Raw genomic sequence first — 16,028 nt, forward strand, 5'->3', positions numbered from 1 at the left:
GTAAATCGTGTATCCAAACAGATTGATATTAATAGGAGCCAAACAGATTGATATTAGTGGTAACCAAAATGAAATCATATATTATAACCCTTCCAAATTAAGTGCAATTAAGACCTAACATATATGTATCACATAAAAATAGGTTGCTATTAATACCTATCGTAAACAATAAACAATCTAAATAAATCAACTTCCAAAAAACTAGCTTTGAATTTGTAAGGAAAGTTCATATAATCTTAGCAACTTAATCTAAACAAATCTCGAAAATTAACACCACAATATCGAACAGGTAACTTTTAGCAACTTTATTTATTCCCAATAACTAACAACTGATTGCAATCACTTAAAGAATATACCATAGTAGATTTCAAATTACGAATTATGTATCCATGATTACGGAATATTATTTTTACTAAATTTTAGCAACTTACCAAATCTTCCTAGATAATAATATTATCATAATATGATCAAATCTTAAATACTACGAAATATTTTGTTTACTAAATTTTAGTAACTTACCACATAAAGATATGTATAAACCTTGAAGCCAAACAGATTGAATTAAAAATTAGTTGGTGCCAAACATATTGATAGTCATTACACTAGCCAAACAAATATTAAAAAATATTAACACATAAAAATTAAGACCTACCACAAAATCTAAATAAAGCAACCCACATAACGTAGAATCTCGGAATAAATCTAAATAAAGCAACCAATTAAAACCAATTAGCTTTTAGTTTATAAGGGAAGTTCATATAATCTTAGCAACTTAATCTAGAAAAATCTCAGAAATTAACACTAAATTCTCGGAAAAATCAATTAAACATAGATAATAAGGAAATTAGAATCAAATATATACCTAATAATTTGTACTTTCCATGACTAATCGACAATTAAAAACTCAGATCCCGTATGATAAGCAACTACATTAGTACAAAATCAAGACAGTCAATAGTATATCATTAATAACAAACTAATGGATTGTTTCTTAAAATATCTACCAATATAACAAATGTTTTTCCTTTATCGAATTGCATTGATCACAGTTGTAAATGTATTTTCAAAAATTAAAAATTATTATTTTCCTAAATTACTAACCATTCGGAGTAACTTTAGGAACCATAACTATTACAAAATATCTATTTTTAATGATGAAAGATTTTCCTATAACCCTAAACGATAACTTATTTGTTTTTGTATAAATACTGCTTCTATTGACAAGCTAATCACTCGATTCATCGCAGTAGTTCTATTAAAATATTTCTTTTGCTGTTTTTTTTTTTTGGTAGTGTTTTTTTAGTGTTTCTTTGGTTCCATTAAAATCAAAATATTTCTTTTGGTGTTTTTCTCACATTCCTCAACTTTTTGATTTGTTTCAGATTTTTGTCCTCAGAGATTAACCCAGTGCCCAGTGGCATCTTGAATATGAAGCAAAAAAAAACCAGGAGATGCAACTATTAAATTAATTCACTAAACCAATAATATATTAAATTTATGTATTATAGTCTCAAAATTACATGTAAACTAAAGTTATTATTTTACTTTTTGTATATAAGATTAAGTAAACGTGAACATTAGGATGGAAGGTTATGATAATTTCATGCCCATGTATATATATACATACATGTATTACTGAGAGTTCGACTCTGAGCGGCTAACAGGACAACAAATATGCCATTTTTGAATAAATATGGCATCATCAGTTACATATATTGTTCTAATATCACTAAACCAGATTCTTAATTTAATATTGGATTATTTTCTTAAGCCTATGTTTTCTCACATTTTTTTGTGGTTATATACAGAGTGATATGTAAAGTTAAAATCATAGGAAAAACTGTTATAATGTATTAAAGAAAAAAATTCAGAACCACACCTTTTGCACAACTCCACAGGTTTTTATTTTTATTTTTATTATAACTTATTTGTTATAATAGAATATAACGTTACTGTAGTGGCAACCCTCAAGTTTTCAATAACGCTATATGTGTTTAGGTTTATTTTTATTATAATGTTACTTATAGGTCTATTCGTTTCAATCCTCAAATTACAAGTTAGCGACATAAAAGCAATGAATTCGGTGATTAGTGTTGCTAAAACTAAACCAGCAACAGATTAAGAAAACGATTGCATGATTAAACAAACTGGCCCATAGTCTAATCAAAATTTTGAAACTGCATGATTAAAAATGATTTACGATTGTAATGTCTGTATTTTCTAAGGTAAAACAGGGAGGACTAAAATCAAGGCACTTTTTACGTTAAGTATACTTTACTTGTGATTGATTTTACTGTATTTAGAGTTATATAGATGAAAACAATATGTAATTCTGTACTAGATATATATATATATATATATATATATATATATTTATTTAGTCTAAAAGATAAATTGTTTATTAATGTACTACATAAATTGTAAATTTACATTTTTTTTTTATATTTTACTGGTATAATATTTTTGATTGGAAGATAAAAAATCAAAAAGATAATTTTGTTTTTCGGTCGTAATGACCAGCTAATTTTTTGACATGTTAGATCCTGGTCAAATAAACTTTTGGATCTTTGTTTACAAATTACAAAGTAATTGAAATTAAATCAACAACTTGATAAGTAGCCAATATTTATGAAAGTCGTTTTTTAAAGTGTTCATAACTAATCAGATTATTAATATTGATAATGTATATATGGAAACTTATTTAATTTTGGTAGTATATTATTTGATATTTCTAAAATGACCATCTAATTTAATATTTATAGGGAAGGAAACATGTAATTCGGAAAATAAATATATTATCTAAACTATTATGGAAAAAATATGAGGATGAGAATTTTGGGTAAGAGGGATTCAAGCATGATAGATGCAGACATAACATTTACTTATGTAGATTACATGGGACGAATTTTTTGTGGGTCAATATAATGTAATCTATTACAAGGCAGACATAGCAGACGGGTTTAACATTCTTGACAACTATATTTAGGTCATCCGGTTCATAAATTTTTTGGTGTTTTTAATTTGTTTGATGGTTACCGAGCTTAACAGAATTCTAGCTGATCACTAATCCAGATCATAATCGATCCGGGTTCGCTATCATGTCGATCCAAAATTTATGGTGAAGCAATAACAATATTATGAAAGTAACCTAATATAAGTTTATGTTCTAAATGTCATATTAAATAAATATATCTACTAATAAAACGTCATACATATATGCAGTTCTGAATCTCTTACATATTTTCTTATTTGTTAGACTAAAATATAAGATCTCTAATTTTTAAATTAAAACCTTAGTTATGCGAAGGAAAAATCTTAATTAACATATATGGGATGAGACGCATTTTCTGTCCCAGAATAAATATACTATTTTCTCTTACTACTTTTTTTTTTAATGTATTTGTCTTTATTGATAACAAAAACAATTTCGGTCATTTTTTGTGTAAATCGAATGTAGAGTGTGGATCTTGAATACTAATGACATTCCTAAAACATTGTTTACAAAAATGTTGGTAAACTTAGTTTTTGAAATCAACCCTGCACGTATGTGCGGATCCAAATCTAGTTATTATTAAAAGGTTAAAATAGTACTACTAATAAAAGAAGCTAATTAATTCATATGGTAAAAACAAAGTTTGAATTTTAGAATGTAATAAATGGTTTAGGGAAAAACTATTCATCTTATTATTTATTCTTATTTTTACTTTATTCCTCATTTGGTTTTTTTGGTAAGTAAACTATCGTAAGAAATGATGTTGACTAATTATTGACTACATAGCTAATTATACAACAAAATGAATTTCAAATCATTAAACTTAAGAAAATAATATACATTGTGCTTATAAATGTAAGGAACAAATGCTAAGGAAAACAGTACATGTAGAAATTAAGATAGACATATCAAGGAGACATTTGTTCTTAGACACTGAACACAATGTCCTAAGCGGCTAAGACCCCAAGTATTGTATGTTGATCTGGCCCTGATCGTCGGTCTCTATTTACATGAGTTTAAATCCTCAAGCCTGAAGCTGCGACTATGGAAGGTTGATAGAATAAGATATTACATTACTTAATCAATTCTACAATTTTTAAATATGATAGAAATTAAAACTATTCATCTTATTATTATTTTTTTTTTTTACTTTATTCCTCATTTGGATTTTTTTGTAAGTAAAACTATAGTAAGAAATGATGTTGACTAATTGTTGATCGAGTAACTCAACTAGATAGGGAATAATACAAAATAGGACGAAATGAAGGACTTTTTATTAAGATCGGCGAGATTACAGAAATGTTACTTAAAGCCGGTCGGCTAGTTACAAAATTATATACTTGCTAATGTGACTTTTAGTACTTAGAATTAGAATCAGATTGTATCCTTACTCTTACTTCAATTCACTTGTCCTATGCTTGCTCAGAGCTCCCCTATATATAGTTGATGGGACATTTTATTTTCATACCGCGGGATCGATGTGGTACCACCTCAAGGTACATGTGGCGGTCGTTTTCATTCGCGTTGTCGCTTAGCGGGCCTTCTAGAAGCTCCACTGGCCCAATAGGTTTTATTTGGCCGATCAACCCTTCTAGAAGCTCTGCTGACTGTTTCTTTGATGGGTTGAGTAGAGGGCCTGTTAAGGCATGGTCAAACCTGTATCCAAGAAGTGTCCCCCCCCCCCTTTAGTTCGTTGAGATCGGCTTTGGTCCAAGCCGACAAGCTGATCTTGGAGATTTGGCTCATCTCATCTTGAAGCGTCGCATTAGAGTTTTGCGTCTTCCCATAGGGCAGGAAATTGAAGCGTCATGCTTCGGGAGTTGTTATGTTTCGCGCCCAAACGTCACTTATGGGGACCATGGGTTTCTCTCTCTTCTCTCCCTATAAAAGGAGTGTTTCTTTGAAGCTTCCCTTACTTCTTCTCCAGCCGCAAAAATCGAGATAGTCCCCTTATCGTTTATCTATTTGACTTCATTTAGGTTTTGGTTGGTCATATTCTTAGTACCCTTTCGGGTTGTTGTTGTAATTGCCAACCTTGATCTTAATGTCGAAGGGTTGTTTTAGTCAATTCCATTGTTAACTCTTTTTGTATAGAGGATCCCTAATTTATCTCAACAACTCTGTCCTTATATAGTAACTCTTTTGAATCATTTTTTCCTGGGATTTAAGGAAATAAGCTTTCAATTATATATGGTTTTAATATATAAGTTTCCCAAAATTAAGAGAATATATAAATAGCTAAGCCGAACTTCTCTGTCTCACCCTACACTTGTTTGCTAAGTATAATGGGCTGGGCCGCCTATCCGGCCCACTATTCTTGTAAAGTCACATATTTGTGGTATATATAATGGGAAGCTCCCACATTTCGCCGTCTCGTCGCTTCTAGGGCTTTCAGAGAGTCTCGTCTTCGTCGCCGTTTCACAAGCAATCATGGTCAGCTTTGTTCATCTCTTTTGTGTTGTGAATTTTTGTTCTCTCTAATCATTTCCTATGAGGAGTTTCTGAGATTTTGTTTGTTTTTTTTTTTGTGGATCTGTGGATTAGGTGCTCCAAAACGACATCGATCTGCTCAATCCTCCTGCCGAGCTCGAGAAGAGAAAGCATAAGCTCAAGCGTCTCGTGCAATCTCCCAACTCTTTCTTCATGGTACTGTTTCCCTCTCCTTCAAACTATGTAAACACAAATGGATTCGCGATGCAATGAATACTGATTCTTTGTTTCTTTTGTGTGTGTGTGTGTGTGTTTCAGGATGTGAAATGTCAGGGATGCTTCAACATGTGAGTCTTTTTTTTTTTTAAATTGATTGTTCTGTAGAGTCGGATAATGTTGTTTTGTATTGAATTGAGAGCTGTTTTATTGAAATATCTATAGATTGGTGTTAGTAGGAAGAAACTGTATACTGTTTTTGGATTCAGTAATGATGATTTGAATTGATATATTTCTCATTTCTGAATGCATATTTATCTGTAGTGACTTTGATGAAGTGACTACACTTAGTAAGGCAGTATAGTCGATTGGGTGCATTATCAACTAGAGATGATTGATATTAGGAAGAGTTTTCTAAGCTATTAGAGATCAGTAGTGATGTGGAGAGATTATTACATTAAGTAAATCTCCTGTGATGTGAGTTACATTGTTTGTTTTGCGCTACTCTGCTGCTTTATTCGCTGTTTTTTTTTTAATATGTGGGTGATGTGAAGAGATTACAGTTGGTAATGATTTGGTTGTGGATTATTTTTGCAGAACTACTGTGTTCAGCCATTCTCAAACAGTTGTAGTGTGCGGAAACTGTCAGACCGTTCTCTGCCAGCCCACTGGTGGTAAAGCAAGGCTCCAAGAAGGATGCTCTTTCAGGAAAAAGTAGTGACTTTGAGATCTCACGAAATCAGTCATCTTTTTCACAGATGTTTTCTGTTGAGGATTCAGATCTTTCTTTAGTTTTGTTTTCTTGCTTTTAGTAGTTTTAATGTCTGACTTTTTTTTCTTTCTTATGAGAAGATTTATAAAGGGATGATGAAACTACTAGATGAGTAGTCGATTAGAACTCTTGTCTTGTTGAAACAGTGTCTGCTTTCTTTTTTAAGGTTTAATCGTTTCTCAAGCTGTGCGTTTTCTCTTGGTTCTTACTTGATTTTTTTGGTAGTTTAGTCACTCTTTGAACAAACAACCATTGTTAAATTTGAGTTGTGCAAAAGTATTGTAATATACCACTTATTAGAAGAAACTGAGACTTAACTTAACTTGAGATATTGGTTTTAACATTGTGAAGTTTAGTTGCTGAGGATTAAGTGAGGACTGAACGGTAAACATTAGATGTGTTTGTAAGCTAATAAGATACCGTTGATACCACTGTTGGTGTTTGTATTTTCGATGATTTTGTTAGCTTTTGGTAGTTTAGTTTCTGTTATGGTGAATTGGAATAAGAGTAGCACTGTTCCAACGTTATGTCTTTGGCAATCTGAATGGGAATGTCTAATCCAACACTTGAAATACTCTCTCCGTTTCAAAAAATATAGGATGTTTTAAGCAAAACAGCCAGATTAATAAGTCTTTACTTTTAACAAGTTCAACCAATCAGAAACAATACTGCATAATATAAAATACTAAACTAATCTAAAAGTTTCATTGAAATTTGAAAACATCATATATTATGAAACAATAAACTTCTCCAAAACATCTTATATTTTGAAATGGAGGAAATATGTTTTATGGTTTTTAGTCTAAAACTCCCAAGTCTTTAACTATAGATGACACAAGCCCGTATTTTTTTTTCCTTTTACAGATGACAAAGAAAGAAAAGACAGAAAGACCATGCAATATTTTCTCTGAAATGTAAAACAGATGAACATTACGTTTTGAACTCTTTTTCCTAGCTAAAAAAATCAGTGTAAAAATCGTTTCCATAGTCTAAATACTCAATTGGGCTATGAATTTGGATACCGAGCAATGAAACTTTTCCAAGTAGTAGTATCCTCTAAACTGAATTTTAAATCAAATGGACAAGACAATGTAACAATATCATGTTTTTCTTTTCTTTTGACATCGACTATGTTATATAATATCCAAAAATCTAAAATAACAAGAAATCTAGAAAAAGAAAAGAAAAAAATAGAGATCGAAGTGTTGTTATAAACGAAATAGAATCTTATTAAAAAAAAAAACCTAAAAATCATGATCCATGAGCAAGAAGAAATTTCGCGGCGCCTTGAAATGTGAGAGAGACCAAGTGCGTAAACACTTTCCAATTATACAACAAAACCATCAAATGCTTTTTTCTCCATTTCATCTTTTTCTCTGATTTTTAAAAAAGGTAAATAAGAATCTATATAAAAGAAAAAGTAAAATTATAAAGTGGTTTAAAAGACAAGTACAATGAATTTACGTCGCCGCTGGATCAAGCATCTTTCCCAATTGTGAGTTTTTTCTTTCTAAGAAAATTATTTTTTTTTTACACAAATTTGATGAAACCTCTTTTTGGGTAACAATTGATAACTTTTGTTTTGATAATTTAGCTGTGCTTTTGCTTTCGTAGGTAAAGTTAATCACATTTAATAACTAAAGTCGTATTCAATCAGATCTTTAAAAGACGAAGTGGACAATGGTTTCGACTCTTTGTGGATACATACGTCATTTATAAATTATGTAATCTCGTCTGTTAATGTATATATATATATATATATATTTATACTCTCAATTCTCAAGTCTCAACTACTACTATAGTTCATTTTTTCACAAATATTTATTCATTTTTTATCACCAAAATCTCTGTCCTAACTTATTTAGTTTCTAACAATATATTATTGTAATGACTGTATGGTGTGTAATCTTCACTGAACATAAAAATTACACAAGAGTTATTTCATTATATATACCATGTGGCCAAGCATACGTATTGCACTTTTTTGGTTTTCATAGATAAACCGATCGGAGTGATCTAGTTTCTAGAGTCCCACAACAGTACGAACTAGAGTTCAATCGACCACTGGAGAAGTATTACGATATGAGCTGTCTTTTGAGAATAGTAGGCTATGTTATTAATACGAGATGCTCTAACATAACTTAGCCCATATCATAATAAGAGGTTTATAATATATTTTAAAACGTGTGATCCGGAGTTTAATTAAAGCCCTCTACAACAAACTCTCAACACCCAAACCTCTAAGAAGTTTCTTTCAACCTATTTAAACATATTTATATCAACACGCTCTCAAACGTCCCGCGAGAGGCAAATGTACACAGTACACGTACGCCATGTTAAGTTTACAAAACTTTGTGCATATAATAAATAAATAAAAAAACCTTGTGCATATTCTGACGTACCAAGCATCAATAGTACTACTATACTCAAGAAATAATGAACATTTCTATATTTCGTTTTAAATTAATAGTAGGCATAGGCATGATACTTTATAAGAAAAGAAAGAAAAAAACACATCCGACTCATCGGCGCCAAAGTGGAAATTTAATTCCCCGTTAGGCCACATTTTATAAACGAAATTAACGTAAAACTAATTTCATGAGATTCTTTATCAAAGAAAGGAATAATAGGAATATCAAATGCATACGTTCGTAAAATGTAGGCACGGTGCAATTTGATTAAAGAGAACGTGCAATAAAGGTTGAAATACAGAAAAAAAGTAAGTGATCCACTACATCAAATGGCTTATGTACACGTGGCGAACTGTGAGAAGATTGCTGCGCCATTAAGTAAAACATATAGCCGTTAACTCAACAATACGACAAGACTCTCACAAAGCCATGACTTGTGACCGTACCTTTTGAAAACACACTTGACACTCCCATAGTCCTATATAAACCTCTACGTGCTCTTACCTCCAATGTTCCTTTCCATGCTAATTAAGCAACATCCACCACCATAATAGAAAAAAAAACACAATTATTGAAGCTCTCTCAAAGAAGAAGAAAATATGAAGAAAGCTACGGCATTGATGAAACAGATCGTTTGTTTGTTGAGCTCCGCGGCAAAGGCCAAATCTATAGCCATAAAGAACAAAACAAGTGCCTTCAAAACAAGAGTCCTCATGTTGTCCCTTGTGAAACACAAGAAGCTCGGGTTCCGTTCGATTTCCAACAAAATCCACAACCTCTTGGGCCATGCAGATCAAGATCAAGATCATGAGGACAACAACCAAGACCAAGACAAGAACAAGGCTATAGTTCTCTACAGCAGCAAGGCATCCACAATGGCCCATCATGAGGAATACGACGTTCACGAGGACAACGACAAGTATCCTGATCTGAGGCACACGTTGTTCGAAGGAGTGGATGATTTTGGGGACTTGGAAGAGGAAGGTCAAGGCAGTTCTGTGATAGATATGGTGAGGAACTCGAAGGAAGAAGAAGGAGAGAATTTCAAGCTAGAAGATGAGATCGACCATGTCGCAGATCTCTTTATTTCAAGGTTTCATAAGCAGATGAAGCTTCAGAAACTCTTGTCTTTCAAGAGGTATCAAGAAATGCTAGCCCGGGGCACCTAAACCCATAGCCATATATATAAAAAAAAACATGTTGGCGATAGATATAAAGAATAGATTCATATTATGATCATTTGCTAACGTTCTTATTTTCTGTTGTCTATTATAAATCCTTCGAACCCTCTTATTTTCTAGGATCAAAATATCATGATCTCTTAGATGTGTTTGTATTTAACATGTTGGGTTGAAGGAAGGATCTGTGTTGTGGAATATGTTTTCTTCCTCCTAGAGGTCGTATTATGTGTAAGATCTTTGAAATGTTACAATATTGGGCACTCTATTTTTTTTGGCTTATATTTCACTTATTACAGTCCTTAATTATATGTTGATACATTTGTTTCAATTACGTACTCAAGACGCAACAGCTAGCATTCAGGATCACAAGATCGATTCTTTTGTTTGATTTTCTGCCTGAGTGACTTTGAATCTAGATGATTTGTTAAGCAATTTAAGTAGTTTTTTTTTCCACAAACATTTTTATGTAAATTAAAGTAGTATTGTTTTTCCAAATATGTGTTAGTGTTATTTTGCCAATTACTACTAAAAAAATTGTAAGGCACGGAAATTTTTGTGGCTGTAACCTATATCATCCGTGGCTATAAACCTTATTAGCTATGAATTGTCACATACTAATTAAATCCGACATTGTTAAGTATTTAGTAAAGTATATTTCTCATTAAGATCAAATGTAACTAATACAAGGGATATTTATACTAGAGTATTAGGACTAAGTAAAAGGAAGCTTAATCCAAACTTATATACATATATACTAATATACCCTTCTCAAGCTGAATTCGCAGCAGACAAGAAGAGGCTTGAAATAGATAGTTTCTGCAGAATTGAGTGAAATGGAGCCGGTTGCAGAGGTTTCGTCAAGATGTCAGCCAACTGATTCTCGGTGGCAACATGTAGAACTTTGAGAAAGCCACTCTTAATCTGATCTCGAGTAATGTGGCAATCGATCTCAACGTGCTTTGTTCTTTCGTGAAACCACTACAAGAAAAAGCTGTCATTGTGACATTAGTTTGAGACGAAAATTTTTTGTCACAAATTTGTGACCGTTTAGATACTTTGTTGTGACATAATTTTTCAGTCTTAAATTAGTAATTATTTCGTCACAATATTATTACGATTCTGTGCAATATTAACACCGGGTTATGAGCAATGTGTAGTGCCGATTTGTTGTCACAGAAAAGCTTGGCCTGTATTCGTGGAGTCTGACGCAAATCCTTCAACATTTGATTAAGCCAGAGCAACTCCTTAGTAGCGTGTGCCATGCTCCTGTACTCAGCCTCGGTGCTACTCGAACTCACAACATCTTGCTTCTTGGATTTCCAAGAGATCAAAGAATCTCCTAGAAAAACACAAATGCCAGAAACAGACCGCCTAGAATCCTTGCAAGTTCCCCAATCTGCATCCGAGAATGCATTTAAGCATAAATCAGTAGAAGCAGAGAAGAAGAGGCCTTGACCTGGATCGTTCTTCAAATATTTGAGAACATGATGAGCAGCCTCTAGATGAGCGTCTGTCGGGCATGAAAGAAACTTGCTCAGACGATTGACGGCAAAAGTAATGTCTGGTCTTGTAATGCACAAATACAACAACCGTCCGATCAGTTCCCAAAAAGGTCATCCATCATTAAGCAAGAGACCCGTGTCTTTAGTCAGAACCTTCTTATAATCCATAGGTACTGCCTTTGGTTTGCATCCCAATAAACCTGTATCAGCAAGAATATCAAGACAATACTTGCGCTGACTTACAGATATTCCACTTGCATTTCTCGCAATCTCAAGTCCTAAGAAGAAACGAGCTGGGCCAAGGTCTTTAGTCTTGAAGTGTTTCGCCAGAGATGCCTTAAGTTGGAACACGGCTTCATCACTGCTACTCACAATCAAAATATCATCGATATAGACCAAGGCCGCAATATATGAAGAAGCTAATTCTTTAACGAACAGAGTATTATCACCATATGCTTGCGAGAAACCATCATCAAGAAAAACTTTAGAGAGGGACTTATACCATTGTCGCAAAGCCTGTTTCAAGCCATAGAGTGACTTGTTAAGCTTACACACAGGATTTGGTGGCAATGTAACGCTTGGGGGTGGTGTATAACCCTGAGGTAAGCTCATGTATATTTCTTCCTCGAGGTCACTATGAAGAAAGGCATTAGTAACGTCCATCTGAGTGAGGCTCCATCCATGCTTAGCAGCTAAACCAAGGACCAACTTCAACCTAGCTAGCTTTGCGACAGGCGAAAAAGTGTCAATGTAATCGATGCTCTCTTGTTGTGTGAAGCCCTTTGCCACTAAACGAGCCTTATACCGTTCTATAGTGCCATCAGCATGATACTTGATCGTATAAACCCACTTACACCCCACAATATTTTTACCTGGAGGTAAGGAGACAACATCGAATGTCCGATTGAGTTCCATAGCTTCAAGCTCCACATCCATCGCCTTTGTCCACCGAACAGATACTATGGCATCCTTAAAGGTTTTTGGTTCTGTTTCGATAGAAATAGAGAGGACATAGGACTGATAGGGTGGTTTGAACACATAATAAGATAAAACAGAGGATAGTGGATAGGGTGTAGTAATAGGTTTGGAATGTGTTGAATAAGAGCGGTTAGAATGTTGAATAAGAGCACAATGGTAATCAGATAAGTAACCTGAAGCCTTTGTTGTGCGTCGTGGTCTGGCATTAGATGATGAAGTAGTTCCTGTTCCCGTAGTGACTGTCTCCGCATTCCCAGATGATGTACTAGGGACGAATGTGTGTGATGCAGATGATGTAGGTGCTGAAACAGTAGAAATATCTAATGCAACAGGAACATGGGATGGAAGAATCAAGTCACTCATGATGTTCGAAGGATGCCTAGTATGACTAGAATGAAAAGGAAACTCGTTTTCATGAAAAACAACATTACGAGACACATAAACAACATTAGTATCTAGATTAATCACCTTATATCCTTTATATCCCGGAGAATAACCTAAAAAGCACATTTGTCTGCTCTATGACTAAACTTTGTTCTATCTTTTAGCAATGTCGAGACATAAAAAAGACAACCAAACGTACGAAGGAGATCATATGAAGGTGGTTTCTTATTCAACAATTCATAAGGAGATAAGTTCTTTAACAGCTTAGAAGGTGTTCTATTTATCAAGAATACAACAGTCAAGACACAGTCACTCCAATAAGCAATAGGAACATTAGATTGAAACAACAATGCGCTAGCAACATTAAGAAGATGTTGATGCTTTCTTTCAACTACAGAATTTTGTTGTGGTGTGTATGCACAAGCGAACTGATGAAGCATGCCATGTTGTCTAATAAGATCAGTGAAAGCCAATTCAGGAGCATTATCTGTTCTAATTGCTTTAATATTTGAATTATATTGAGTCTTAACATACTGAATAAAAGCTGGAAAATGTTGTAAAACATCACTTTATTCCTCATCATGTAAACCCAAGTACAACGAGTAGAATCGTCTACAATGGTAAGAAAATACTTATATCCTTCTACAGACTCGATAGAGAAAGGACCCCAAACATCTAAATGGATCAAATCAAAAGGTGAACTAGACAAACGATTATGAGACTCAAAAGGTAAGCGTTTTTGTTTAGCTAATGGGCAAATAGAACAATGAGAGTGTAAAGACAAACCAGACTTGGTAATATGCAAAACAGTAAAAAGCTGTTGTAACTTGTCAGTAGAAAGATGTCCTAGGCGTTAATGCCACAGATGTCCATCCACCACCAAGGATCCAGAGAAGTTCAATGAAGCAGGAGACTTAGACACAGCGAGAGATGATGCATCAAGTTGCAGAATGTACAGTTTATGCATAAGAGTTCCTCTACCAATCGTCAAGCCCTGAATAAACTCCTGAATAATGCAAGAATCAATGTAAAAATGTGCAGAACAATGATTATGTTGTAATAAAGAACTAACAGAAATCAAATTGAACTTGAATGTTGGCACATGGAGAACATCAGTCAAGATAAGCGATGATGATACTGGAACAGTGCCAGTGTGTGTGATATCAACCCTAGTACCATTCGGGAGAGAAACAGTTACCCCAGAAACTAGAACAATTTCACTAAATAATGACAAATCAGAACACACATGAGTGGTGGCTCCACTGTCAATTATCCAAGAACCATGTGGGAGATTAGAGTATAAGGAGGATAAATATTGGTGTTGAAAAGTTAGAACATTGTTTTCAAAACGAAGAGAAGTTGATGGAAAGGGAATGATACCCGAAGTAGATTGGACTGCCATAACACCATGCACGGTAACAGACGCAGTCGACGGGGAAGGGGCCGGATTCTCTGAAACTCGAACATGTGCTGTCAAATGCTTAATAAGATCTTGTACTTGAGTAGGCGTCATATTGTGCAAGTCAAGGTTAGAGACAGTTGAAGCACTGGAAGATGACTGAGCCTGGGAAGAACTTGTTATAGGACCATTCATCGGGTCTAGACCACTCATCGGGTCACTCATAACATTTGCCACTGTATGCGGGCGTTGCTGACTCTGAGAAAATCCTCGAGGTTGAGAAGGCTGTGATGGAGCTAGATTTCTCTGAGACTGATAGTTAGAGAGAGAGCTCTTGAAGCCTGGAATGTAACCTGGAGGGTATCCATGAAGCTTGAAGCATTTGTTAATAACATGACCATTTTGTCCACAATGGGTACAAATAGGTTTCGGTGGGCGAGAGCGATATCCACCTTGAACCGCATTGGCTGCGTTATCAACCGGGCCTTGATAACCTTGTGGAAGCAGGGGAGCCAAGCCAGTTGTCTGGAAAACAACGTTATCCGACCGAGGAAGAGGCTTGATGGAATGATGCCTCTCATCCTGAGTAACCATATTGAAGGCAGTCTCAATAGTCGGTATTGGTTGCAACATCAAGATATGTCGCCTAGTAGCATCGTAAGAATCATTCAGTCCCATGAGGAACTTCGTCACTCTACTCCTCTCCTGTAATTTCTCCCATAAGGTTGCAGCATTGCATTCACATCTTCCACAAGTACACACTGGTAACTCTACGTAGTTCTTATGCTCTTCCCAAAGTGTAACAAGTCGTGTGTAATAGGTGGTCACATCCAAAGCACCCTGTTGAATACTATTCAAACGCTGCTCAATTTCAAAGACGCGAGGAGCATCATCCTGCTTGAAACGAGCCAACACATTCTTCCAAATTCCTTCAGCCGTGGGAATGAATAACAAACTCGCACTAATTTCCTTACTCACCGAATTCATTAGCCAAGTCGAGACCATGTCATAGCATCTGGACCAAGATCCAAAGTCTCGATGATCCGAAGCTGGTTTCAAGATAGTACCGTCAATAAAACCAAGCTTATTACGAACATTCAATCCCATACGAACCGAACGACGCCAAGAAGTAAACTCCGCACCAGTACAAAGACGATCAGAAACAAGTATGAGACCAGCATGATCCCGACTATGAAGAAAGTAAGGATTCTCATACTGATATGTGGCATAAGTCATACCAGTATTCGCAGATTCCATTACTCAATCCAAAAAACGATGAAGCGAATTCAAAAAATCAAGAATCACCAAAGCTAAATCGGAGTCCGATGATCTTAAACACCTAACCAATCAAGATGATAGAGCAACCAAGATTACAACGAAACACCAGAAGGAAGCACTAACCAGCTCAACAATAGCAAGCAACAATTCCGCGAAGAAGAGAGCGACGAAACAGCGATGTGAGGCACTCATTGATTCGAATCGGTGCTCAGAAATAGCTGAAAAATAGATCGCAAGACGCGGAATGAAGAAGCAAAGCTGGGACAGAGACGAATTGAAACAATTCGAAGTAGCGGAAGCTTAATTTTCCCAAGAAAATTTTCTGTTAAGCGTTTTCTCGAGAAAAGAATGAGAAAAATTCATTTTGCTTTGATACCATGTTAACTATTTAGTAAAGTATTGTGACAACCCGTCCGTGGACCTCACTAGCCTCACTGCTAGTTGCCCCCATAGGCTGGCCCTGCAGGGCATCGATCCTAACCCAT

At 34.7% G+C, this 16,028-nt stretch overlaps 3 protein-coding genes across 3 annotated transcripts; 2 read left to right on the plus strand and 1 right to left on the minus strand.

The window, feature by feature from the left end:
* The first annotated feature begins 5,158 nt into the window (after positions 1 to 5,158).
* On the plus strand, positions 5,159 to 6,593 carry LOC104722578 (small ribosomal subunit protein eS27w). The gene is made up of 4 exons (XM_010440775.3): positions 5,159 to 5,425; positions 5,537 to 5,638; positions 5,741 to 5,769; positions 6,236 to 6,593. The coding sequence occupies exons 1-4, from the start codon at positions 5,423 to 5,425 to the stop codon at positions 6,354 to 6,356; spliced, it is 255 nt and encodes an 84-aa protein (XP_010439077.1). The 5' UTR covers positions 5,159 to 5,422; the 3' UTR covers positions 6,357 to 6,593.
* Positions 6,594 to 9,243: 2,650 nt separating this feature from the next.
* LOC104722567 (uncharacterized) lies at positions 9,244 to 10,267 on the plus strand. The gene has a single exon (XM_010440765.3). It carries the CDS (start codon positions 9,421 to 9,423, stop codon positions 9,988 to 9,990), a length of 570 nt encoding a protein of 189 aa, XP_010439067.2. The 5' UTR covers positions 9,244 to 9,420; the 3' UTR covers positions 9,991 to 10,267.
* A 3,576-nt stretch (positions 10,268 to 13,843) lies between these two features.
* On the minus strand, positions 13,844 to 15,522 carry LOC104751022 (uncharacterized). The gene is made up of 2 exons (XM_087466214.1): positions 14,247 to 15,522; positions 13,844 to 13,872 (listed from the first exon to the last, which is right to left on the minus strand). Exons 1-2 carry the CDS (start codon positions 15,520 to 15,522, stop codon positions 13,844 to 13,846), a joined length of 1,305 nt encoding a protein of 434 aa, XP_087322340.1.
* Between the last annotated feature and the right edge of the window lie 506 nt (positions 15,523 to 16,028).

Source organism: Camelina sativa, chromosome 2, assembly GCF_030686135.1.
Source record: "Camelina sativa cultivar CO46 ecotype springtype chromosome 2, ASM3068613v1".
In the NCBI taxonomy this organism is placed as follows: domain Eukaryota; kingdom Viridiplantae; phylum Streptophyta; class Magnoliopsida; order Brassicales; family Brassicaceae; genus Camelina; species Camelina sativa.

Excerpts from the sequence above, each read along its gene's own strand:
- LOC104722578 (XM_010440775.3), top strand. Across the intron at positions 5,639-5,740 it reads CTCCCAACTCTTTCTTCATG|GATGTGAAATGTCAGGGATG; the intron begins GTACTGTTTCCC and ends TGTGTGTTTCAG. Across the intron at positions 5,770-6,235 it reads TGTCAGGGATGCTTCAACAT|AACTACTGTGTTCAGCCATT; the intron begins GTGAGTCTTTTT and ends TTATTTTTGCAG.
- LOC104722567 (XM_010440765.3), top strand. The coding sequence starts at position 9,421 with ATGAAGAAAGCTACGGCATTGATGAAACAGATCGTTTGTTTGTTGAGC.
- LOC104751022 (XM_087466214.1), bottom strand. The coding sequence starts at position 15,522 with ATGGAATCTGCGAATACTGGTATGACTTATGCCACATATCAGTATGAG. Across the intron at positions 13,873-14,246 it reads GGCAGTCCAATCTACTTCGG|GAGTTTATTCAGGGCTTGAC; the intron begins GTATCATTCCCT and ends TGCATTATTCAG.